At 48.5% G+C, this 24,756-nt stretch overlaps 1 protein-coding gene across 10 annotated transcripts in view; it reads right to left on the bottom strand.

Annotated features, from left to right (window-relative positions):
• Window positions 1-7,628: 7,628 nt before the first annotated feature.
• CSK (C-terminal Src kinase) overlaps window positions 7,629-24,756 on the bottom strand; it is a 67,752-nt gene continuing 50,624 nt past the window's right edge. For 8 of the 10 annotated variants that reach the window (XM_081876313.1, XM_081876307.1, XM_081876309.1 and 5 more), the window contains exons 6-13: window positions 20,241-20,334; window positions 20,063-20,128; window positions 18,276-18,375; window positions 15,393-15,483; window positions 13,864-13,937; window positions 11,469-11,664; window positions 10,805-10,894; window positions 7,629-8,969 (exon numbers count right to left, since the gene is read on the bottom strand). In XM_081876313.1, the coding sequence (XP_081732439.1) occupies window positions 8,787-8,969; window positions 10,805-10,894; window positions 11,469-11,664; window positions 13,864-13,937; window positions 15,393-15,483; window positions 18,276-18,375; window positions 20,063-20,128; window positions 20,241-20,334 (894 nt within the window). In that variant the 3' untranslated portion in view covers window positions 7,629-8,786. The remainder of the gene's footprint in view (window positions 8,970-10,804; window positions 10,895-11,468; window positions 11,665-13,863; window positions 13,938-15,392; window positions 15,484-18,275; window positions 18,376-20,062; window positions 20,129-20,240; window positions 20,335-24,756) is intronic. The other 2 variants (XM_081876308.1, XM_081876312.1) reach the window with 1 other exon arrangement.

Here is a 24,756-nt window from a genome sequence, read left to right as displayed (position 1 = left end):
GAGCCAGCATACAGCATAATTGGTCATGTGGCCAGCATGGCTAAGCCGCTTCTGGCAAAACCAGAGCAGTGCACGGAAGCGCCGTTTACCTTCGTGCCAGAGCAGTACCTATTTATCTACTTGCACTTTGACGTGCTTTCGAACTGCTAGGTGGGCAGGAGCAGGGACCAAGCAACAGGAGCTCACCCCGTCGCAGGGATTCGAACCACCGACCCTCTGATCAGCAAGTCCTAGGCTCTGTGGTTTAACCCACAGCGCCACCCACGTCCGTGGGGGGGGGGTATCCACAATTCAAGGGAGACCCCAGAGAATGTCCCCTCCTGGACTGCCAGTCCTCCAAACGTCTGCGGGTGGTAGGACCACCCAGGGCCCTCCCCTGTCAATCTTAACGCTCAAGGTTTCCGTAGTGTAGTGGTTATCATGTTCAGCTGACAATCTTAATGCCCAAGATGGTCCGTAGGGAAGAAAGTGGAGTTGCAGATACTTGGGACTGGAGCCAGTTGGAGCTCTAGCCGCCTCCAATTTAGCCCATGAACAAATTGCCAACCAGTCTGGGACTAACTCTCATGTGTTTACCTGGAATAACCCTCCTGCGTCCAATGGGGCTCACCTCTGGGAGAGTGTGCATCGAGTTTCCAGCCGAAGAGAGCAACCCTTTACACGTCTGCTCATAAAGAGGTCCCCCTGGTTCATTGGGGCTAGCCGCCCCCTTTAAAGCACAGCCACTGATGTTTACAGTTCTCCTCTAGAAGGATGCACACACAAACAGATTTAAACTTAAATGTGCTAAAATGCCCTGAAAGCTTCCCATCTGTACCCCCTGAATGCATGAGTTGTGTACCACAACGCCCGCCCGCCTAATCTGCCTCTTCTCTGACAGCTCAGATCCTGAAGCCATTGGCAAAGTAGGAAATGCAAAACCAAAGAGCTTTAGGTCATTGAATATTTGTTTAACACTGAATAATTCTTTCTGGTGGAAAGAGAACTATTTTAAACCTCTCCTTGCATGTGAGAGACGCTTCCTTGCAGAGGTGGATTAGAGCCCTGTTGTGGGGGAAGCATCTTTCGCGGAATCGCAGGCTAAGTCAGAAGGGCACGAGATGCTTCATCCCAGGGTTGTGGGTTCAAGCCCCACGTTGGACAAAATATTCCTTCATTGCAGGGAGTTGAAAACCCTTGGAGACCCTTCCAGCTCTATGATTCTATGAAATAAATGCCTGTCCCCCTCTCCTGTTTGCCATTTCGTATTTCTGCCTGTGCTCCTGCAAGTGCACCTTAAAGCGAGGACTTCATGGAATAAAGTCACACCTGCTCCCCTCTTTAGCCCTACCTCTACTTCTGGTCCCACCAGAGTAGCGGAGTTTCTCTGCAGGCACATTCTGCACCATGCCACTGGTGTAACAGGAGTGCAGTGCAGTTCTACTGTGCCGTCCACACAGCATCCTGGTTTATTTGTTGTTCTGTGCTGCTTCCCCTGTATTACCATAGGATTGCCACCTGGAGGCACATTCTTGCTCTATAAAGGTAAAAGGTAAAGGGACCCCTGACCATTAGGTCCAGTCACGGACAACTCTGGGATTGCGGCACTCATCTCACTTTACTGACTGAGGGAGCCGGCGTACAGCTTCCGGGTCATGTGGCCAGCATGACTAAGCTGCTTCTGGCAAACCAGGGCAGCACATGGAAATGCTGTTTACCTTCCCACCGGAGTGGTACCTATTTATCTACTTGCACTTTGACGTGCTTTCGAACTGCTAGCTTGGCAGGAGCAGGGACCGAGCAACGGGAGCTCACCCCGTTGCAGGGATTCGAACCGCCAATCTCTTGATCAGCAAGTCCTAGGCTCTGTGGTTTAACCCACAGCGCCACCCGCGTCCCTTTTCTTGCACTATAGCACATCACAAACTATCATGTGCATGTTAGTTTGCCCCAGACTATCAATATTTATAAACATTACTTGGCTGGAGAATTGCATTGCAAAATCTGGAGATGTGTTAATTTGGAAGGATGGCTGTTTGGGTTTCTGTGTTGCCTCAGATAAGGCAAATCAGGTAGACTTACCTATAAACGCAGTGTGACTGGGATCCCTCCCCCTCCCCCACAGCACAAGAGAGAACCTGGACGAGAGAGAATGCCAGCCGTGCAGCTGATTCTGTTGGTGATTTCCTCTGCATGAGACGGAGCTCCTTTTCAGCCAGTCAAGGGACTGTGCAGCCAGTTTATTGAGTAGCAATTGCACGATCACAAATACCCTCAGTCTATGAAAGCTATTCTGGGAACTAGAAACACGTTACGCCATTGATTTTCCTGCCAGGGGACTGGAAGCAACACATTTTCCACAGAAGGATAGTCCCAGGAGGCCCCACTGCCTTTTTGGGCCTCGCTTGGGAGAGTTCTAGGGCGCCACATTAGTCTGTTGCTACAAAACCAGAAAGAGAAAAAGGGGGGAAAGAAAGAAAAGAAAAAGGAAGACATTTTATGGCACCTTCAGGACTAGCGACTCTAACATAGAAGTCATGGAGCAGAACCCTGGGCCGGCAGGAGCCACACACGGGACGGGAATGAAGAAGCTGTCTTAGAGGAGGGCCTGTCTAGCTCAGCAAAGCTTGCTCTCCGGTGCCTCAGAAAGTCGGCTGTCGCCTCACTACTACCTGATCCTTCTTCACCAAAACAGGCAGGGACTGAATCTGGGATCAGGCACTTTGGAGAAGGTCCACAGTTCAGTAGCAAATGTGGAGATGCTGAAGACTGGACTAGGGACCTTTTGTGCGCAGGATGAGCACTCTACTGGTGAGTTTGGTCTCTCCCCCAACCCCCACCAGATACAGAAAATATTAATAGCTGGGACAGGAAGGAAGGAAGGAAGGAAGGAAGGAAGGAAGGAAGGAAGGAAGGAAGGAAGGAAGGAAGGAAGGAAGGAAGCTGTGTTGGTCCTTAAAAGGGGGGGCACCCACCAAAATCCACAAATATGCAATAAAGGCATTAGGGGCAACCCAAATACTGAAAGGGGGAGTGCAAGCTTTGAGCTCCAGAACTCACCTGAAATTTTACACCAAGTGCAGGGTGTAAGGAGGTAAATAAATTACATATTGGCCGGATCCTGTAGCCCCAAGGTCTGCATTTAGACTCAGCCTAAAGATGGAGGCCACAGACTGAGTCTGGTACTTGCAGGCATCAGCAGGTTCTCCTAGAAGGATGAAGCAACCGTCGATCCCTGTTGTTGAAAACACAAAGCCTGGTGGTTACACAAATCGCACACGAGACCTTATTAGAGCTTGTTCACAATTGGTCCTAATGAACATGTGGAAGGGAAACAACAACAACAACAAATTGCGTCCACTTCTACACACACGTTAAAGTCCATGGGCCTTTTGACCCTGCGCCCTTTGACACTTGAATGTGTGTCTTCAGGACCCGCCCTATTTCCTGATGTCAACTGATTTTAATACTGAGTTTTAATTTCTTGTAAGCCACCCTGGGGCCTGCTGGTAAAGGGCGAGTAATAATGAGCTTTGCATCAAAATGCCCCAGGCACAAACTGGCGCCACTCTTCATTGCATTTTTTCTCTGCGTATTTGTATACACCCAGAGAGACACACATCTTGTAACTGAGAACGACACTTCCTGCATCTGAGGACTTGTGAATCTCTTATACCGCTCTCATAACTTAATATGCAAAGTGGCTTCCAGTTGGGGAAAACTGGCTAGTATAAACAATGAAAGCCAACAAAACAGGGTACACTAGCAACATGAGGTGGACTTTACGCTAAGAAAGCTGTTTCTACAATAGATGAAATAATATTTAAGGTGCTTCAAGATCAGGGGTCCCCAAACTAAGGCCTGCAGGCTGGATAAGGCCCGAGAGACTCGTTTATCCGGCCCGCGGTGACCCCTGCTGCTGCCACCCACTCTTACCGGCACTGCGCTGCGCGGCTGCCCACTTCCGGGTCGGAAATAGCTTGTGCACATGCATGTTATTTCCAGTGCCCATCCTGGTCGGAGGCGGCCCGTACACATGCGCACAAGCTATTTCCGGTGCTCCTCTGACCTCAAAGTGCGCCAGAAATAGCATGTGCGCACATGTATGGGCACAGGCTCCCCCCCCCCCCGGCCTGCTGCACGATCAGCGCCCGAGGTGCAGTAAGTTTGCTGACCCCTGTTCCAGACGATGTAGTACCTCCCTCTTTTACCTAAGCCCAGAGTGGGAGCCTGAGAGCTGGTGGCCAGATGTGGCCCCCCAGTCCTCTCTATCTGGCCCTCAAAACTCTCCCTGAGACACCCTCCCCCCACCCAGCGCTGCTCCACCCCCTCAAGTGTTTTACCTGGCTGGAAAGGGTCCTTGTACTCCAGTAATTGCCAGGATTGGGGAGGGGCACCAAGGGGTGTGTGTGTGTGTGTGTGTGTGTGTGTGTGTGTGTAGATAGTTAAACTAGCCTATTATACAAAATAGGGACGCAGGTGGCGCTGTGGGTTAAATCACAGAGCCTAGGACTTGCTGATCAGAAGGTCGGCGGTTCGAATCCCCGCAACGGGGTGAGCTCCCATTGCTCAGTCCCTGCTCCTGCCAACCTAGCAGTTCAAAAGCATGTCAAAGTGCAAGTAGATAAATAGGTACTGCTCCAGCGGGAAGGTAAACGGTGTTTCCGTGCGCTGCTCTGGTTCGCCAAAAGCGGCTTAGTCATGCTGTACGCCGGCTCCCTCGGCCAATAAAGTGAGATGAGCGCCACAACCCCAGAGTTGGCCACGGCTGGATCTAATGGTCGGGGGTCCCTTTACCTTTACTATACAAAGTTAATTTTTACATTTGTTGCTCTCCCCACTTTTGCCTCCAGCCACTCCCCCCCCCCCCATGGCATGAGATCACCAGAAGGCTGCCCAATAGAGAATGTGAACCTTAAGACTCTATTGACCTGTAAGAGAAAAATAAAACAAAAGATTCTCATTAGGACCACACCTTTACTAGGCCAACCAAAAGGCTGCACAATGGTGTTGAAGTTTTTAGGTTCTACAGAGCTCTTCAGCAGGTTAGGTAGGAGAGGAAGAGGGTGGGGGGAACACATTTCTCTTCGATGTGGGTTTTGGATTTTTATTGTGGGCAAACATGGCTACCTTTGCTTCTCAGGCAAAGGAAGAAAACCTTTGGTCAGAGGGCCATCTAGTGGCGAAAGATTGCAGACTGCTATGTGGGTCCATTAGAAAAAGGGACCATGAAAACAGTCCAAAAATGCACAAAAGCACATTTCCTGATAAATATTTCATTTTCCTTGTATATTGTTGAGGAATGTCACTCTTTTCCTGAAGAACATTCAGCAAAATTGGTCCTCCTGCCAGTCTTTTCCTTTGTTCCATCATCCACCTACAGACGTGAACAAAAGTGTTTTGTTTAACATTGAGTGAGCTGAAATTTCTCAGATTTTTCTAAGAAATGTTTGAGAGCACTCTTTTCCCTCTCCCCATCCAAACAGCTGAAGGAAAGTACATGCTGTGGCATTGCATTGTTTTCAGTAAATGAACCAAAGTGAAAATTAAAATTGAATTCGGATTCTTGTTATTTCTAGACGAAGCTGTGTAGTGATGGATGTTGCATTTTGGGATCACGTGAAATGATTTGGGGAGCAGAACATTATAACATTGTCTCCAAGGATGTAGCACAGGTTGTTTGCAAGAGTAAGTGGCCCGATTCAGAAGCGTAAGGTTATCAAAAGTGGGCCACTCCATCCAAATGCTTGCTGACACTCTCAAAGAACTCTGAAAGCAGGACATATCCTTGCAGAAGCCATGCTGGTTCCTCTCCAGCAATGCTTGTTCTTCTCTCTGCTTGGTAAGTCTATCTTTCTTTCTTTCTTTCTTTCTTTCTTTCTTTCTTTCTTTCTTTCTTTAATAAATATACTATTTATTGTAATTTCAAAAAGGATTACAAAGGTAAGAAAAAGATTAAAGGGGAAAAAATACAAAATACAAAATACAGAAAAAATAAACACAATTAAAAATAAGTCCATCATTCCATAACTTGTCTTTCCTTTACTTGTTTCGCTGACCTCCCCACAACCTCCCTTTTTTGTATTCCAGTTCAGTTGGTTAACTCAGCAAATCCTTTCCCTTTTTTTTTTATCTTAATCCCTTATCTTAATATATATATATATATTATAACTTTACTTTCTCGCCTGTTAACAATCCATTTTCACCTACTGCTTTCTAGCGTTACTGCTAAGAACCACTTAACTTCATTCCAACATCATTCTAACATTCATTGATTTTACAATATTTCTGTAAGTAGTCTTTAAATTTCTTCCAATCTTCTTCCACCGACTCTTCTCCCTGGTCTCGGATTCTGCCAGTCATTTCCGCCAATTCCATATATTCCATCACCTTGGTAAGTCTATCTTTAATCATGCTTTCCAGAAGTTTTTCCAGAGGAGACTTCAGCTAAATTAGCCAGTAACTTCCTAGATTCCCTGGATCCCCATTTCAAAAACAGTGTTGCATTGGCCATGTTCCCATCTTCAGGTATGGTGAGCGATCTTAGGGACTAGCTACCTAATTCTGTTCAAAGGCCAGCAATTTCACAGCAGGCCTCTTGGCTGGGTGCCTCCGGACAAGAGGACTGGAGTAGAGGTGTAAAAGATGCATTCTCCTGGTGCACTCACAGTTTTTCTCTTGCCCACGTGCCTCTGTGAAAGTGCTTCCAGGTGATGCCTCCACACATGGAACCTGAGAAATTTGACAATGCAAACATCCATAGCCCCCAAAGCTGCAGTTATTATGGGAGGGAGCCTGAAGCAGGAGACAACAGAGGGGTTTTTTTTGCCAAGATCTATCAATTCACCGTTCACTCACCATTTCAGAAATCAGCCCATTAGTTGGATTATAATCCCACATCTATACAAAAGTTTTCTTGGCTGACCAACCACATTAAAAATCCCCTGATGATTGAAAATGTACCCACAATTAATCAGGCATTAAAAAAAAAAAAAAACTTCCAATATAAGCACAAATATAAATCTATAACTATATTAAGTACATTGCAGTCAATCACATGCTGAACATGAGCCAGCAGCATGGTGCAGCTGTAGGAATGCCAACTTGACCCCGCAACTATGGGAGCCCGAGGCTGTGGCTGCCGTGCAGTGTGCATGGCCCTGGCACTGAAATTTGTGGGTTCCCGGTTCCTTCATGGGGAATTTTGTGTGGGTGCTCAGGCACCCAGGGAGTCGGCACCTATGTGCAGCTGGGTGAAGTTGTGGTGTTGCATTACTGATTGCGGGCAGAGCCACAAACAAGCGTGGGTGGCATTTGTAGTGCTATATACTCCCTCCCCCCGTGCCACCCCATTCTCTGTCCCCCCCCCATGAGGTTCACAGGCTCCTCAACACAGGCTGACCATTTGCAAATGCAAATGCATGTGGGAACCTGCAAATGCATGTGGGAACCCGTTTCTTAATTCTTTCGCCCTACATTCCATGGTGGTGGTGCCTTGGAGGACCCACTCGGGGGTCTTGACCTACCAGTTAAAGTCCAGTGGTTTTGGAGCCCTGTCATTTCTAACCAGGCAGCCCAGCCTCCTCCTCAAAACCACCCCCTGGTGCTTACAGACGCAGGGAAAAGATGACAACCAAGGCAGGAGCTCATACGTGTTCATATGGAATGATCTTTATTACAGTTTAATCTCACAGTTGGCAGCATTATATGAGCATAAAGCACTAGACAGGACTGGAAAAAGGCCTCTGGAGACAGCATGCAAACACTGTTTTTAAGCAAAGAAAACCCAAAAAACCCCACAGCCGTCCTTGGTGGCTTTGCGGTTTTAAACTTGCCCTGCCTTCATTTGGTTGGGGGTGGGGGGTGAGTTTGCTAAATTTCAGAGCGTGTTCTGTTTTCTTTTCTTCTTTTTTTTTAACCTTTTTTATTATTACTTTAAAAAATAAGATTTGCAACTTTAGTAAAACCCAGCAAAACGGCTGATTTCCGGTGCAGTTTGAAATAACATTAAAAGGAACAAAAATCTTTTCTTTTTTAATAAAAAAAAGGTGTGTTGTGGGCAGCGGGGGTGGGGTAAAAGATACTGGATTGGTAATTTGGGTATTTCCAGCAGTCACAGAAATACTGGGAGGGGAAGGGTAATCCCTCTGTCTCCCACACCTCATGGGGGCTCCCTCCCTCCTCCCCCCCCATCTTCCCATTGTTTTGGTGCTATGTGAACGTCTTAAATCTCCCCATGAAAATGGGAGGCCTGGAGGTCTGGTTCTGGGGAGAAAGTCAAAGGGGGAAGGAAGGAGGCGCGGGGGGGGGGGCAGAGAGAGGCGCTTCTGTGAGGAGGGGGTCAAATGGGGGGGGGAAGTGTGGGGTACATGCTACAAACGAACAGTCAGGGTCTCTCCCCGCTATAAGAGAACCGGGATTCCTACAGGACCAGGAGAAGATTTGGGGGTCTCCCATATTTTCTCTCTCCCTCGTGCGTCTACTGGTGACCCCACTGAAAAAGATATGGGGGAGCCTTTTCCACGGAGGAGGAGGAGGAGGGAGGAAGAGCCGGACCCCCACCCCACCCCCCCCACCAGCTGGGGCACGGGGGTAGGGGGTAAATATGCACACAGTCCAATATGTTTCTCTAAATACAGTCCCTTGAGTGGAGGAATTCTGCATTCCTGGAGGGGTGGGGAAGAATCGCTCCCTCAGCCCCCTCGCCCGTTATCCCCAACCCCCAGACGCATGGGCGTGGGAGGCAGGTCGCAGGAAGTGGTGGAGGAAGAGGCGTGTCCAAGGGAAACCCCACCCTCCCGCCCACCTCACAGGTAAAGCTCGCTGGCTTTGATATGCTCTAGCTGTTCCCGTAGTTGGTGGAAGGTGGGCCGGTGTGCGGGGTCCAAGGTCCAGCACTTCTTCATCACCTCGTAGACGATCTGAGGGCAGCCGTCGGGGGACTCCATTTTGTACCCCTTCTCCACGCGAGGGACTACATCCTTCAGAGGCTGCAAGGGGTGGGAGGAGAGGGAAACAAGATGAATTTGAGCTCTTAATGCAGAACATACATTATATGACCTAAAAAGCATATGACCTAATAAGCATTACTAAGATCTGATGGGATGAGGCTCATGACTGAAATATAGAAATTGAGGAGAAGAAGAAGAAGAAGAAGAAGAAGAGGAGGAGGAGGAGGAGGAGGAGGAGGAGGAGTAGTTTGGATTTGATATCCCGCCTTTCACTCCCTTTAAGGAGTCTCAAAGCGGCTAACATTCTCCTTTCCCTTCCTCCCCCACAACAAACACTCTGTGAGGTGAGTGGGGCTGAGAAGTGTGACTGGCCCAAGGTCATCCAGCAGCTGCATGTGGAGGAGCGGAGACGCGAACCCGGTTCCTCAGATTACAAGACTACCGCTCTTAACCACTACACCACACTGGTTATAGGGGTATAACCTATTCAAAAGGAATAGATCAAACAGGAAGGAAGGAGTAGCATCATTATAAAGGATGTGTACACTTGTGAAGAAATACATGACCTGGAGTATGGAAAACAGATTAAGAGTATATGGGTTAAAACAGGGGTCCCCAAACTAAGCCCCACGGGCTAGATAAGGCCCGAGGGACTCGTTTATCCGGCCTGCAGCACCACCCACTGCTGCCACCCACTCTTACCGGCGCTGCGCGGCTGCCCACTTCTGGGTCAGAGAAGCACCGGAAATAGCTTGTGCACATGCGCAAGCATTATTTCCGGTGCACATCCGGGTCGGAGGAGGCCCGTGCACATGCCGTTTCCGGTGTTCCTCCGACCCGGAAGTGCGCCGGAAATAGCATGTGCACAAGCGTATGGGCACGTGCTCCCCCGCCCTCCGGCCTGCCGCGCGATCGGCGCTGGAGACAGCGGCCTGAGGTAAGTTTGTTGAACCCTGGGTTACAAATATAGGAGAGAAAGACAAGAGTGACCTTAAGTGACCTTACTGTGCGGGTCTGCTATAGATCACCAAGCCAGGCTTGGATGGTGCCTTCCTACAGCAGAGTACCAAACGTTCAGAAATATAGTAGTCATAGCAGACTTCAACTACCCTGATATCCATCAGAACTCAAACTCTGCCAAGAATATAAGGTCCAACAAATTCCTCCATTGCCTCGCTTACAGTTTCATTTCCCAGAAGGTAGAGGAAGCAACAAGGGGGCCATCTACCTTGGACCTCGTCCTAACCATCAGTGAGGAACTGACTGACGAAGTCTAAGTACTTGGAACCTTGGGAGGAAGTGATCGTACCCTTTTGGGTTTGATGAGACAGAGGCAGGGAAATCTGGGCGTAGTCAGACATGCACTCTGGATTTTAAGGCCAATTTCAAAAAGCTTAAGAAACTGCCGGGTGAGATCTCATGGTCAGAAATACTCAAAAAGAAGGGAGTCCAAGATGGGTGGGAGTTTCTTAAGGTGAACTATTTAAGACACAAAAGGCAAGAATTCCAACAAGAAAGAAAAGTGGGGGACATGTAAAGGAACCACTGTGGTTGCATAAGGAGCTTTCAGATGAGCTGAGATGCAAGAAGGCAGCGGTGTTGTGTGAGCAAATGCTCACATGTGCCAGAGGAATGCATGGGCATTGTGGGCCCGGCAGGTGAGCTGGAGGGGTGTGTGCATATAGGCCGCAAAGGGTGAAGGAGTCCCAAAACAGCTGGAGGGCCAAGTTTGGCCATCACTGCCCTGAGGCAACTCAACTGCTATGAGAAGAGAAGGCAGAGCAAAAATGCAGTTGGCTGCAAAAAAAGGAGGGGAGGGACAGGATCCCTGTCGAAACATCAAAAGCCGCCCAAGCTGAGCTTCCGTCACTTACAATTCTCGGATAAGGCACTCGCCCAAAGGAGTAGATTTCCCAGAGGAGAATCCCAAAGCTCCAGACGTCGGACTTGGTGGAAAATTTCTGCTAAGAGAGAGGAAGTCCATCGTTGAGGGAAATGGTTCCTGGGGGTGGCGAGATACTCCCCAAGCCTGGAGATCATCACACTTGCCTCTCACCACAGCGGCGGATTTGGGCTCTCAAATTTCAGCAGCAGCACCTCTGCCTCTTGCGCTCTGCTCCATAGCACTGTTTGGGTGCCCCCCCTCCACAGCATAGCAGCCAGCGCAACCAAACCAGTCACGCTGTGTCCTAAAACCACCTCTGCTCACCACCCTCTTTTTAGGGAACTGGGTTTTAGCACTTTCCCAAAGCCACAAAATGCACCCCAAACTACACCCAGCCTCCTCTGCATAATAGGAACTATTGTAGCTCATGACTGATCAAGTCCATTTTGCAAATCAAGCTCATGCCGGCCAGCAGGGGGTGGGGCCTGGGAAGGGGCACCCCCCCCCCGAGAGTCAGTCCCAAGGGCTGAAGAGAGGGGGAAGGAGGACGCCACTTGCCCCCCAGGTTGAGGTTCCTCACGCTGGACAGACGGTCATGCCTGTGTCTGTGATGGCTCAGGGCCCCCCCAGGTCACTCCCGTGTTGTGCCACACCTTTTCTCTAAGTGCTTCCGGCGCCGTCCATTTCACTGGCAGCTTGCCCGTGTCCTGGGTTGACGAGGCTTCTTTCGTCAGCCCGAAGTCACTGACTTTGGCAATGTTGTCTTCCGAGACCAGGACATTCCGCGCTGCCAAGTCCCGATGGACGAAGTTGTTTGCCTCCAGGTACGCCATGGCTTCACAGACGTCTCTGTGTGGGGAGAACAGGAAGGCAAGACTCAGGAAAAGGAGCTGTTGCTCCAGGAGATGATGCCAGTGCAGAGCCGTCTCCCTGCATGAGCCTCCGGGCAGCCAACACGTGCGAGTGAGGCTCTGCTCTGAATTGCAACTTGCAGCACAGGTTGGATTGCAAAGCAGGGCCTGTTTCTGTGGTGGCCCCCAGGATTTGGAATGCCCTGACCACATTCTCTTTCTTTGTATGTAGGACCAAAATACCCTTTACCTGGTTCTGCTGCTGTTGTATTCTGCACTGATTATTTGTGTTAATTAGTGCTTGCATCTGTTAAACCGTTGCATAATCCTATTTATTTTATTTTTTACATGAAAAGTAGTGCGGGCATTTTAAGACTGAATGATTGAAACGTTATCATTACAGGCCGTAGTTTTGACACTGTGATGAAAGGCCCATCAATCACCTGACATTCAAATCCTTCCCAGCATCTCCTTATCCATTTTCCTCTGTTTTAAGCTCCTGTGAACACATGCTATCACCCCCAAGAAGATTCTCCTGTGCTTCTAGATGCGTCCTCCAAATGATTAGCTGGGAAGATAGAAAGCTGCCTTATACAGTACCAAAACAACAACAGTTGTTTATTTCTAACAACAACAGTTATAAGGTTGAAGCAACCTCAGCGTCAGAGTATCTGATGAAGTGTGTACAGTGGTACCTCGGGTTACAGACGCTTCAGGTTACAGACTCCGCTAACCCAGAAATAGTACCTCGGGTTAAGAACTTTACCTCAGGATGAGAACAGAAATCGTGCTCTGGCGGCACAGCGGCAGCAGGAGGCCCCATTAGCTAAAGTGGTGCTTCAGGTTAAGAACAGTTTCAGGTTAAGAACGGAGCTCCGGAACATATTAAGTACTTAACCCGAGGTACCACTGCATTACACAAGAAAACTCATACCTTGAAAGCTTATATTTAGTTGATCTTTAAGGTGCCACTGGAATTATTAAAAAAGATTTTTTCATCTTGTTATTTATTATACCAAAACAGTCCATTACTTCATCTAGGTTAGTTCTGTCTACACTGATTGGCAGCAGTTCTGCAGAGTTCCAGGCAGGAGTGTCTCCCAGCTGCCATTGGGACTGAACCTGGTAGATCTCTGCATGGAATACATGTGGCTCTTCCCTGTAATTTTAAAACCAGAGTGTCTGGCACTGTATAATGCTGTGGGCAATTGATTAAAATGCATGGATTTAAGCCTCAACAGGTATTCAAGGTGGGCCACAGAATGCAGTAAGAGAATGCGGAGCTGCAAAAAAGGCAAAACATTATCTGAAAAGTATACTAACCATTTTTTCTGGCTGGCCAGATGCTAAAAATGTACAACAGGGATGAGGAACAACCAGCCCACAAGCTAAAACTGGCCTGGCCAGGGTTCCTATTTGGCTGGCAAGGCTGTTTTCCCCAAACCATGCTCACATCTGACATTGTACACGGTGCCCAAGAAGCACTCAGCTGTCAGGTGCTTAGGGAAGTGTTGCGCAAGGGGCATTGGTGGGTGGACATGTCAACCCACCTGCCAACCATGTGATGTTATGAGGGCTCCATGTGACTGACAGGCGGGCTGCCCCATCCACCCATCAAAGTTGTCCTGTTGGGGTGGGGCTAGGTAATGACCCAGCTGCCAAGGTCACAGAACAGTTTTCTTGAGGGTGTGGTTGAACATGCCTCCTCCAGCCGAGCTTTAAGGGGGGGTCTCATTCCAAAATCATGCATGTCCATGTGAAGACGGTAATGCTGACACATGGTTTTATGCGCTGCCGATCTGCCCTCTGTGCAGACATTTACATAATCAATCCGCCACCAACATCTCATCCAGACTGTGACTTTTCTCCTTGCGGATCAAGACAAACTGGTGACCGAAAAGACAGCAACAGTTCTAACAACTGCCAATAACATAAAACGGTTGACCCACAATGATCCTCTCTTGATTTTTAAACTGTGTGACTTTACATTTAGCTTTTGGCAATTTTATCTGCTTAGTGATGTTTGCATACGTTTGTACTTGGCACCCAAATTGCAATGGTTGGTGGCTGCTGCAAGTATCTCTCTGTCTCTATTGATCCATCTGTCTACACACAAACAAGTTCTGATTGTTGTTTTGTGCAGGCACAGATCCTGCCAGGGGTGTGTGTGGCCTTGTCTCGCCAGTGCCATACTTACAAGGAGAACTTCAGCAGACATTCTCCCCCTAGCACAGACCTCCCTCGGGAGCGAAGGTAATCGACTAAACTTCCCTGCAGACAAAGAGAAGTGGGAAGAGAAGGGTTAATGCCACAAACAGGGTGGGGGGGTCAAGTATGGAGCGCAACTCTCAGCCCATTACAAGTCTGGTCAGGGGTGTTTTTTTCCAGCTAAGCAGAGACTGCAAAGCACATCCTGGCCTCACCAGCCAGCTCGCGCTCTCTCTCTCTCTGTCTCTCTCTCTCTCTGTCTCTCTCTCTCTCTCTCCTTAGTCACCAAGGCCTCTTTTGTTACACAAATTTTAAGGTGCATACATAGGAGCCCCCCCCAAACCCCCCAATCCTTCACCCTTCAAAATTAGGAAATGTTCCCTGAAAAAAGATACTTTATCTGAGTACACAGAACCTTCCCAAATCCATCTTGGCCTTCTTAATAGCCCCGGATATTTTCTTTGCAGAAGAAGGAAGCATCTTGGGAAACCCTTCCCAATAGTTCTTTTCACTTGCAAATCCTTTCCAATCCTGTAAACAGACAAACCTCTTGGAATGAATGGGCTACCCCTCTGCAAAACTGCTATGGCAAGTATCTGTTACAAAGGTCATCTTCTGGGTATGAATAGGGTCGGCCTTTATGGTACATAACGTTTCAAAAGAATGGCCCAGACTGGCAAACACAATCAGGTATATTGACAGACAGGGAACAAGCCATATTCTCAACTTTCTGTTGCAGACAGCCTCTTTCTGTGACCTGGTATGATACTTTTGGGTGGTCTTTGGCTAAGGAGTTGGGCAATCTCTAAAGCCTTTAAAAGTTGTTACACACTCGGTATTATAGGCGAGGATATTAATAGGCAAGATGTTAAATTGTTTTTATATGCAACAACTGCGGCAAGAGTATTGATAGCCCAGAAATGGAGACAAGAAGAAATTCCGATGAAAGGAGAATGCCAGACAAAATTAATGGACTATGCAGAATTAGACAAAATGACAGGAAGGACTCGAAACCTGTGGGACCAGAGATTTACAGAAGATTGGAAGAAATATACGAACTATTTGAAGGGCAACTGTAATCAACAGATTACGCTAGTAGGACTACAAGAAATTTTTTAAGAAGAAATGTATGAAGCATTGCAAAGTAGAGAAAGATTAGAAATATTACTTATGAATTAAATGTAATTGTGGAAGTAAGAAATGTATATTTAGTGAATAGATTGGAAAATTTTCAGATGTGATTGATGGAAGTCAAAAAAATGGTCTAAGATATGAAAGTATGTCTAATTACTGTTGAAAATGATATGTTGAAAAACTAATTAAAAATTATTTTAAAAAATAAAAATTCAGTTCACCATGTTTTTATACAGCAGTCGTGCCCCCCAGCCTTTGATCAGGCCACGGCCTGGCCGTGGGTCCTGCCCAGCTGCTGAAAACTGCCTGGTAGGGTGGCTCAGCCTTTTGAGCACCCCTGGCCAGCAGCACCAGGAAGCCCCCAGGGCGGCACCAGCCCCTTACCTTTGCCATGTACTCTGTGACGAGGTAGAGGCCGCCCTTCTCCTCCACAATCACCCCCAGCATCTGAACCAGGTTGCTGTGCCGGAGCTGCCTGCAATGAGATTGGCCGGGGAGGGAGGGAAGAGAAGGTGTCATCCACAGGCCGCTGGCTGGTATCAGAGGCAGCGCAGTGTAGTTGTACGAGTGTCAGTCTAGGAGCCCTTCAGACCAGGGTTCAAATCCCCACCCCACCCCGCTCAGACATGAAGCTAACTAGGTGGCCTTGGCCCAGTCACCACTGTTTGAGGAACGCTCTCGCCAGGGAGGTTTGGCTGGCACCTCCATCACACACCTTAAGGCGCCAGGTGGAAATGTTCCTCTTCAACCAGGCCTTTGGCCGATTGTTATTCTAACAGCCTTTTAAATGTGTTTGTGGGAGGGGGTTTATTGTTTCGTTTTGTTCTATTTATTTTGTGGTTTTATCCTGTATTTTTGTCTTGTGAAACGCCCCAAGATCCTCAGATGAAGGGCAACATATAAATTTAGTAACAAAATAAATGACTGGTGACACAACAGGGACACTGCAGACATCCAAGGGCCCAAGGGAGGCTGTGGCCCCCACGCCTTTGCGGATCCTGCTCCCAAGTGTTGGGGGGCGTTGGATACCCCAAGGAGCCCTCCCTACACTCAGAAGAATGTCAGGAAGGACACTACGTTTCCAAGCACAATTCAAAGTGTTGGTGCTGACCATTAAAGCCCTAAACAGCCTCGGCACGGTAGACCTGAAGGAGCATCTCCACCCCCATCGTTCTGCCCGGACACTGAGGTCCAGCGCCAAGCGACTTCTGGCGATTCCCTCACTGCGAGAAGCCAAGTTACAGGGAACCAGGCAAAGGGCCTTCTAGTTGGTGGCACCCGCCCTGTGGAACGCCCTCCCACCAGATGTCAAAGAGAAAAATAACTACCAGACTTTTAGAAGACATCTAAAGGCAGCCCTGTTTAGGGAAGCTTTTAATGTTTAATAGGTTATTGAATTTTAGTGCTTTGTTGGAAGCCGCCCACAGTGGCTGGGGAAACCCAGGCAGATGGGAGGGGTATAAATAAATTATTATTATTATTATTATTATTATTATTATTATTATTATTATTATGCCCTAGACCAGAGTTGGACCCCTGGTCCAGCGAACTCCAAGCTCGCAGCAGGGCCTGGTAGCAGTTCCCCGGGGGCTTCAGGTGCAAATCTGTTCCATCTCCACTTGGAGATACCATCGTGGACTGAACCTGGGAACTTCAGGGTCTAAGCCATGCAGAAGTCAGCCTGGAGCCCTGGAGCCCAATCCTTCATGGCGCCCAGCACCCTTCTCCCAACTCTTAAGCAACCCGGGTGCTTACTCTGGGAGAAATCCCATGCGGACCTACTGACTGGCTCTTGCCTCCATCCTCAGTGCTATCAATCTCACTTCCTTGGGCCAACCTCCGTGTCAAGCTGGAGCCCTGCAGATGTTGTTGGACTCCAACTCCCGTTCATAGAATCCTAGAAACGCAGAGCTGGAAGGGACCCCAGGGGTCATCCAGCCCAATCCCAGGAATCAGAGCTAGAGAATCCTTGACAGATGGCCAGCCAAGCTCTGCTTAAACTCAGCCAGCATGGCCAATGGCCAGGGAGGATAGTTGTTCCCAGCACTATGCCAGCCTCCCTTGGACGTATCTGTCCTTCACCTGATGTTTCGGCCCTGCCTGTTTTTTAAAGAGACGGACAGAGACAGGGAGAGGCTGGACCAGAGGCAAAGGCACCCTCATCTCTGAAGCCAGCTGCCTCAAGGGAGAGAGACAGCGTGGTGCAGTGGTTGGAGAGATCCTGCTCAGCCACAAAGCTCCCTGGGTGTCATTGGGGCCAGTACTCTTGCCTGTCACCCTAGCCTACCTCACAGGTTTGTTGTGAGGATAAAATGTGGAGGACTAGAACTATGTCCTACCATCCCGATCTCCTTGGAGGAAAGAAGGTAGGGTGATATATAAATAAGCAGATCATCACCCGACGTCTCAGGCTCACCTGGGCAAGGCTACACCAGGACAGTCTGTGATGGCGGCCCTCAAAGGACTCCCTGCACACACACCCCAGCGCCTCCGCTTCTTTCGGGAGGCCTCTGATCCCCCCAAAAGTTACATATTTTTCAGGACCCACCCTATTCCCATGAGTGCTATTTGTTTTTAACTGTGTTTTTAAAACAGTAACACCCTAGAGGTCCCGGGCCCTAAGGAAGTCAGATTAGCCTCAACCAGAGCCAGGGCCTTCTCAACACTGGCCCCGGCCTGGTGGAACGCTCTGTCTCATGAGACCAGGGCCCTGCAGGATCTGATTTCTTTCCACAGGGCCTGTAAGACACCTGGCCTTTGGCTTGGAATCAAATCAATCCCCTCCCCCTCTTCCTTTTTCCTTTCTCCTTCTGTGATGGAACTCCTATTTGGGGACTTCCCTGGCTTTTTTCTGGCCCACGTAGGACCAGTCTGGATAGTTGGCCTTGGTGAAGACTTGACGTTTTCATCCCCCAAAAAGGTTTTTGATTTGAGTTCCTACTGAAATGAGGCTGCATTTTAATGTTGTATTTTAATCTTGTTTTTAAATTGTATTTCAATCAATTGTTTTTATACTGGTATTAGCCGCCCTGAGCCTGGTCTTGGCTGGGGAGGGCAGGGTATAAATAAAATAAAATATAATAATAATAATAATAATAATAATAATAATAATAATAATAATGGGCTGCCACCAGCCCTGGCACCTTAAGGCGAAATAAAACAAATCAATGAAAATCATCCCTTAAGCTTCTGCCATCATCAACGTGCCTTTGTTCTCATGCTGGGCTCCCCCCCCCCCGCCCCGCTCTGCCCCCCGCCAGCACTCACGTCATCACCGAGGCCTCGGCCAGGAAGGCTTGGGCGGTGGCGTCGTTCTTGATGCACTTCACGGCCACCTTGTTCCCATGGTAGTCGCCCAGCATCACATCTGGAAAGGAGAAGGGGAATCTGAAGGGGGGTGCAGGGCTGGGAGACGCAAGCGCAGGTCAAGGTCCCTTGAACCCAGCACCCTGCTTCCAGGGAACAGCAGCCAGGTGCCCCCGGGGTGGCTCACAGCTCAGGCCATTAAGCGGCCCTCTCTTCTACCTGAAGCTGAGGTTTGGGCAGATAAAAGGGCTTCTTCGTGCAGCACAGAGTTAAACAGTGGAACTCCCTCCCACATGAGTCCTACTAGATGACTTTAAAAGGGAATTGGACAAATTCGTGGAGGAGGAGAAGGCTGTCAATGGCTCCTGGCCAGGATGGCTATACTGTGCCCTCCAAACTCAGAAGTACTAAATGCTTCTGAACAGCAGTTGCTGGAAGCCACAGGAGGGGGAGGGCCATTGGCTCTCACATAGCTTATGTCCGGGGAGAGAAGACCAGTCCACAGCCCTTTCCCTTTCCCTTAAAGGAGGAACATAGGAAGGGTGCCTTACATGGAGTCAAATCACCTTGGCTCAAGGTGGTTTTACCCTGACTAGATAGATAGATAATTTATTACGGTCAAAGACCAGCTCACGTAACATAACACAATAAAAACAGCGTTCATAATGATAAAATATACAATTGTAGCAGAATGCAGCAATAGCTCATGAGTTAAAATTGAGATATATACATACACCCGTACACTGAGATTTGGGCTACCATAAAAAAAAAATGACCCTGAGGCGCCCTAAAGGGCGACTTCAGCATTTCCCTTGTGAGGTATTTTATTCTAGAGGATGATCTGTGCCTACAGATCTGGACGCAGAATCTGGCTACCAGCCAGGTCGTCTTGTGATCTTTGCCTAAGAGGAGAGAATTAAGTTTAGACTCGTCTGAAAGTTCGGCAAGCCTCTTCAGCAAAGGATTAATGGTGGCTCTACGGATCTCAACATAAAAAGGACATCTAAATAATATATGTTCGGGGCTTCCTATTTCCCCTAATGTGGAGGCGCAAAGTCTCTGTGCGTACAGGACTCTTCTACAGGAGCCTTCCAGAACCGGTGAGGGCCAGGCTGAGCTTCTAGCAAGAGCATTTACCCTGACTAGAAGCGGCTCTGAGGTTTCAGGAAGGGGCCCTGCCCACCTGAACAGGGGACTTTTTGCGTCTGAAGTGGGCCCTCATGAGCTTCCGAGGTTCTTAGCTGAGCCTGGCTCAGGAGAACTTTAAAAACCCAACAGCTGGCTGGATCAGGCCCATGGCCCATCTAGTCCAGCATCATCTTCTCACGGCAGCCAACCAGATGCCTGCGGAAGACCAGCAAGCGGGATTCGAACACAAGCCCTCTTCTCTCCTGTGGCTTCCAGCAACTGGTATCCAGGAGCATTGCTGTCTCTGGCCGTAGAGGCAGAGCACAGCCATCATGGCTAGCAGCCATCAATAGCCCTCTCCACCATGAAATCTGCCTCTAGGTTGTTGGCCATCACTGCCTCCTGCAGAAGGGAGTTTGGTAGTTTAACTATGTGCTGCATAAAGAAGTCCTTTATTTTATCTGTCCCAAATCTTTGAGCATTCAGCTTCATGGGATATCCTTAAACTTTGACCATGACCCTTAACAGAGCCATGGGGGGGGTGGGGGGCCTGACTTCCCCAGCTGCCAGGAGAAGAAAGATCTCCCTGCGCCATCACTTGCCATCACTGCCCGACTCACCTCCAAACTCCCCTTTCCCGATGATCTGCAGCAGTTTCAAGTCCTTCATGTTGAGGGACCACCCGCCTGGAAGAGGGCAGAGATACAGAAAGGGAGAGGAAGTCAAATAAGCCATCTGCAACTCCCACGGGAACCCAGCGCAACCAAAGGGCCTGCCCAGTCCTGCTGCCATGCTCACCGCGCGAGAACTCGTCCTGAGCAGCCACTGTGCCCTCCATGACCTTTGGCTTGATGAGGCGAGTGCAGAGCCCGTCAGGATCCGAGGTGTAGTGCTGCCAAGTGGATGGGGGGGGCAGGGGGAAGAGAACATCAGATCAAACCAGAGTCCAGCACCTGGATGCCGCTTCCCCCCCCCCAGAGGAGCAGGCTGGCTTGGGTGCTGCTGCTCGAAGGCACCCTCAACGCCTTCTTGCGGGGCGTCCACCAGGCCTTTGCTGAGCACCAGCCCTGAGCACCTCTGCAAAGGAGGACTGGCCCCCTTGACATGCTCGCCAAGAGGTGGGATTGGACTCGCCGCGGCGAACGGAACTGCTGAAACCCAGCAAAGTGCCGCTCTGACTCTCTGAAAAGCACATGCTCCAAAATAAGACTAAGAGCACATATTGATATAGGAATGTATTAGATAATATGTAAAGAAATATACAGGGACGCAGGTGGCGCTGTGGGTTAAACCACAGATCCTAGGACTTGCAGATCAGAACGTCGGCGTTCGAATCCCCGCGACGGGGTGAGCTCCCGTTGCTCAGTCCCTGCTCCTGCCAACTTAGCAGTTCGAAAGCACGTCAAAGTGCAAGTAGATAAATAGGTACCACTCCGGCAGGAAGGTAAACGGCGTTTCCGTGCGCTGCTCTGGTTCGCCAGAAGCGGCTTAGTCATGCTGGCCACATGACCTGGAAACTGTATGCTGGCTCCCTCGGCCAATAAAGCGAAATGAGCGCCGCAACCCCAGAGTCGGCTACGACTGGACCTAATGCTCAGGGTTCCCTTTACCTTTACCCTTACCTAAAGAAATATACAATAATAAGAGTACATCCATTTGTAAATAAGGAATATACAACAGGAAAGACAGGATGTCTAGTGTGTTGGTATGTATATGATTGGGGGGGGAATTGTTTTTCTTTTTTCTTTTTGATCTTTCTTTCTTTTTTTGTTTTGTTTCATTTTCTTTCTAGGTATACAAAATTTGTATATAATTTATGTATACATGTTGGAAATTATATTATAGTAAGTCCTGTAATGTAATATGACAACGCTTACCGATGTAATATAAGAATGTTAACAAATAAATAAAATGCAAACTCAAAAAAGAAAAAAGAAAAGAAAAGCACATGTTCCACCACCTGGCTGCAGACCCTTCGTGCAACCTCCTCTCACAACTGCAGAGCTGCCACATCGGAGTCGAGTGACTCCTGGCCCAGAAAATGACCGCCAGAGCAGCGGAAGGTGGCCCTTGAGGGAAAGTGGGCAGCAGCAGCACCAACCTGAAGGAGCTTCTCCACCTCCATCGTTCTGCCCGGACACTGAGGTCCAGCGCCGAGGGGCTTCTGGCAGTTCCCTCGCTACAAGAAGCCAAGTTACAGGGAACCGGGCAGAGGGCCTTCTCGGTAGTGGCACCCTCCCTGTGGAATGCCCTCCCACCAAATGTCAAAGAGAAAAATAACTACCAAACTTTTAGAAGACCTCTGAAGGCAGCCCTCTTTAGGGAAGCTTTTAATGTTTAATAGGTTATCGTATTTTAGTGTTCTGTTGGAGGCCGCCCAGAGTGGCTGGGGAAACCCAGCCAGATGGGCGGGGTATAAATAATAAAATATTATTATTATTATTATTATTATTATTATTATTATTATTACCTCTGCTGCCCCCACTTGCCTTCTTATCTGAAGTCAGCGGTCCCTGCCTGTTGGCTGCCCTCCCCCCCTTTGCCTCGGTTCTGCTTTTGCAGAACTCACCCAGGAGGCGGAGGAGGGTGGCAAAACTAGAACTGGCAGTTTGCCATTGTCCACCTACCTCTACGCCCGCTGCTTTCCAGCAGCCACCACAGTCCCAAAGGGACAGCTCTGCAAGTTGCAGGAAAATCACCAAGCAATCTTGTGGTCAGATTTCTTGTGCTGGAAGACTCTGAAGCAAACACGGCCCTGGACTGGTTAGTCTTCCAGAGAGGCGTCACAAAGTTTTTTGGGATAGGAAAAGCGGGGGGAGAAGCCCAAAGGCAAAAACATGGAAGCTGGGCAAAGGTGGGAAGGAGTTTGGGGTAGAATCTCTGTCTTTGGAACTCCCTCTTAGAGAAGCCAAAGTGGCTCCCTTTTTGCTGTGCTTCTGACAGCAGCTGAAGAATTCCTTGTTCCGACAGGCTTTTGGGAACTGACTGTTTCTCTGGAAAAGGCTGGTACGGTGATGTTTTTATTATAGTTATCTGAATGTTTTAATACATCATATGACAGAGTGTTTTAGTTCTTTTTTTTTTTTTTAATGATTGGTGCCCCTGTTTTTAGCTGATTCTATTTTGTCTGTAAACTGCCTTGAGTACATGTCTGGGAAAACGGTGGGATATTAATAATAATAATAATAATAATAATAATAATAATAGGGAAAAGATGTAGGCGCTGGGCTCTCCTCCAGGTCCTCGAGGGCTGGGAGTTTTGAGGCCTGGCAGAATCCCTTTGAGACGGGGCTGCAGCTCAGCAGAGGAGGATTGCTTTGTGTGCAGAGGGAGACGGGAGTTACTCTCCTCCAGCATTTCCATGGAGAAAGACGCCTTCTTGGCCTTTTTATTTATTAACATTTATACACCACTTGATTGTAAAACAAAACAAAACACTCAAAGAGTTTTGCAAAACGATTAAAAAAATAAAATCAAGGGGGGGAATTAAATGTACAAAAGGTTAAAATACAAAAACAGATTAAAATTCACACCAGCATTTCTAAGCATCTGGCTGGGCTCATCGAAACAAGAATGTTTTCAGCAGGAACAGAAAAGAGTCCGGGGAAAGTGCCTGCTTGGTCTCAAGAGGCAGGGAGTTCCAGAGTCTGGGTCCTGCCACACAAAACAACTGACTTTGTGCTAAGGCAGAGCAGGCATCACACGGCCTTGAGCATCTTTTGTTTTTGTTTTTAGAGTGTAGATTCTACTGATATTCTGCTTTATTACGACTTACATTACTGTAGTTTTATCATTGAAAGTTGATGTTACTCATGCTTACAGTTACCCTATCTGTGGGCCCTGATAATAAAAATAATTAAGTCTATTATATTTGAGAGAGGCTGAATGGAATATATACATATATACAGTGGTACCTTGGTTTACGAATCTGTTCCGGAAGTCCGTTCTTAAACCAAAACCTTTCTTAAACCGAGGCGTGCTTTCCCTAATGAGGCCTCACACTGCCAGTGCCCTTCCACCGTTCGGATTTCGTTCTGAGACCGAGGTAAAGTTCTCAAACCAAGACACAATTTCCGGTTTTGCGCACTTTGTAAATCATATCATTCTTAAACCAGCCTGTTCTTAAACCGAGGTACCACTGTATATCCCAGCCAGATGGGTGTGGTATTAATAATAATAATAATAATAATAATAATAATAATAATAATATTCAAAGGTCTGTTGCACATCTAGCCTGGTTGCAGTGGCGGCATCCCCCCACAAGGGGGCAGTAGGAGGTCGACAGTGGCCCACCGCCCTACATTCTGTGGGTTCTGCAGTATTATTACCCCAGGAGAGCAGCTTGTGGGGGTGTCCTCCTCTGTCGTGTGAGAGAGGGAAGAGGCGTTTCACATGGGTTCACCTCCTATTTGGAAGGAGGGCCCCTGACTCCTCTGCTTCTTCCTCCCATCCCAATAAGCACACGGTCCTCTCCACACACACACACACACACACACACACACACACACACCCTGGCTGGGCCCCACACCTGCTCTGCAAGTAGGGCACTTTCGGAATTGCTCAGAGCATCTTCCTGCCCTTGCAAGAAACAGGAAACCCTCCACAAGTCTGAGCTTTGCAGGCTGTGACCGCTGAGCAACCCTAGGTGGAAGGCAGGGGCCCCTGCTGATCTGGCAACACATCTAGCGACAGCCCAGCTCCCTCGTGCAGGCACAAAGGGTGGCAGCTCAGGGGCACAGCAGTCCTGATTTTATTATTATTTGATTTTATTGATACCATTCATTAACACACCATACAGAATAAGAAAATAAAAATTCCATCACCGCCAAAGCAAAAAGAAGAGAATTAATACATCAACTAACAACCTTCAAAACATAAAACAAAAGAGGTCTTTTTCTATCGATCAGACTTCCCGTCTATTCCTTATGACAGATTCTGTATGATTTGTTCACTGCCACTGCATAACTACGGTAGTAAAGGTAAAGGGACCGCTGACTATTAGTTCCAGTCGTGGCCGACTTTGGGGTTGCGGCGCTCATCTCGCTTTATTGGCCGAGGGAGCCGGTGTACAGCTTCTGGGTCATGTGGCCAGCATGACTAAGCCGCTTCTGGCAAACCAGAGCAGCGCACGGAAATGCCGTTTACCTTCCCACCACAGTGCACTTTGATGTCCTTGCATAATGGCTGAATAAACGATCATAATGGCAGCAACCCCCTCTGGCCCACAGGCCAGACTCGGCCCACCTTTGGACCACGAGGCCGCTCAGAGGCAGGGCTGAAGCACACAAGTGGCAGGGCAGAACTGGCTCCACCG

This window comes from Podarcis erhardii (assembly GCF_964252035.2).
Source record: "Podarcis erhardii genome assembly, chromosome: 9".
NCBI classification, from domain to species: Eukaryota; Metazoa; Chordata; class Lepidosauria; order Squamata; family Lacertidae; genus Podarcis; species Podarcis erhardii.
The sequence above is the reverse complement of the archived record's forward strand: the minus strand, read 5'-3'. Positions and strand labels throughout refer to the sequence as shown.